General features: G+C 63.5%; 1 protein-coding gene across 1 annotated transcript in view; it reads right to left on the bottom strand.

Annotated features, from left to right (window-relative positions):
* Positions 1-1,485, bottom strand: part of DPYSL4 (dihydropyrimidinase like 4) — a gene marked incomplete at its 3' end in the record, with an annotated part of 33,495 nt that overhangs the window by 16,762 nt on the left and 15,248 nt on the right. Inside the window, exons 7-9 of the mRNA XM_009637360.1 lie at positions 1,225-1,293; positions 1,021-1,141; positions 211-367 (exon numbers count right to left, since the gene is read on the bottom strand). Coding sequence (XP_009635655.1) covers positions 211-367; positions 1,021-1,141; positions 1,225-1,293 — 347 coding nt within the window. The remainder of the gene's footprint in view (positions 1-210; positions 368-1,020; positions 1,142-1,224; positions 1,294-1,485) is intronic.

Here is a 1,485-nt window from a genome sequence, read left to right as displayed (position 1 = left end):
TGCGGCACCTACAGTGCTGAGGTATGGGAGAAGACCGGGGGTGCCCCCAGGAGAGGGGCGGGGGGTTTAACCCACTCATGGAAGGTGGGGGGGCCAGGTCGGGCGGGGAGGGGCTGCGGCCCCCGTGACTGCCAACAGCACTCAAACCAACGCGGGGCGGGTGAGAGCACGAGCGGCGCGCGCGGGCATCCGTGTCGAGATGGAACTCACCAGGACAAGAGGGAGGCGAGGTGCTCCGGCGTGCTGGGGTCCGGGCTGATGGGGGGAGACGTGACGAAGGCTGCGGCTTTGGCCCAGTTCTTGCTCCAGTAGTGCGACCCGTCAGTGCCCAGGCTGGCAGCGATGGGCTCTCCGTACACCACCGCGCCTATGGAGCACGCATTAGTGAGCGCGAACGTGTGAGGCACGGCCGTTCCGCTCATCTCTGGCGTTCCCGGGATTTCAGCTTTTCACATCCATGCTAATCCCTCGGGTCACCGCGCACAACGGGGAGGTGCGGTCAAGACGAGATCTGAAAGCACCTCTTCCCTCCTTAGACCGAGCACATTCGTGTCTGCAAACCATCACGCCTTCCCCAAAATGAAAGCGGAGTCTCCTGGTTGGGGGCGGCTGCAGACCCCCCCCCGGCCCTTCAGGGCCTTCTGGCTTGCTCCCCGCGGGGTCGCTCCCCGCTCCTCCCCCCCCGCCTGCACCCGGAGCTTGCTCCAGACCCATTTCTCACTTGGCTGGTGACAAACGGCTGCGAGTTCATTACTGCCTTGTTCTCGGCGGCGTCTACCGAGCTCCAGGTGCCAAAGTTTCAAGCACATCTCCTCAAATCTTTGCGGCTCAGAGCAATTAGCTCCAGCACACAGTGATGAAAAGCCAACGCCGCATTTTAGCGCCCCTAAAACGTGCGAGAACTTGGGCGGTAACGAGTCCTTAGGTGGTAACGAGCCCTTAAGCCTTGCAGCTAGAACGACATTCCCGGGAATACTTAGATAGGCTCGGTGAGTGCGCGCAAACGAAGCCAGGCCTCACCTTTCCTCTTCGCTTGAGCCAACACATCCGCCGCACCTCTGCTCATGACCTTGGTGACGTAGAGGGGGCAGTTGGCTTGCTTGGCGATGGTGATGGCACGGTACACCGCCTCCGCCTCCACCTGCGGGCACCACAACACGGGCAGAGGACGTCGCCCCCCCCGCCACCGCCGCCGCGGCCGAGGGGCAGGAGGGGAGGCGTTACCTCCTCGGGGCGGCTGAGGACGTGCCCCTCTGGCCCGGTAATCCCGAGGTCCAGCAGCCTCCTTTGCTCCTAGGTGGACACAGATGGACGGAGGGGCAGTCAGGGATATGAACAGCCTGTCCGAAGCAACGCGGGACACAAAACTCTTTCTCAGAGGTACCCGGAGGACGGTGGAAATCCACGACCACGACTGGGTGATACCATTCGCACCCCGTCAGGGCGCTCCATAAACCCCTGCGGCCCCCTCCGCGCGGACCCGCC

This window comes from Egretta garzetta, unplaced genomic scaffold (genome assembly GCF_000687185.1).
Source record: "Egretta garzetta isolate BGI_Z169 unplaced genomic scaffold, ASM68718v1 scaffold164, whole genome shotgun sequence".
In the NCBI taxonomy this organism is placed as follows: Eukaryota; Metazoa; Chordata; class Aves; order Pelecaniformes; family Ardeidae; genus Egretta; species Egretta garzetta.
The sequence above is the reverse complement of the archived record's forward strand: the minus strand, read 5'-3'. Positions and strand labels throughout refer to the sequence as shown.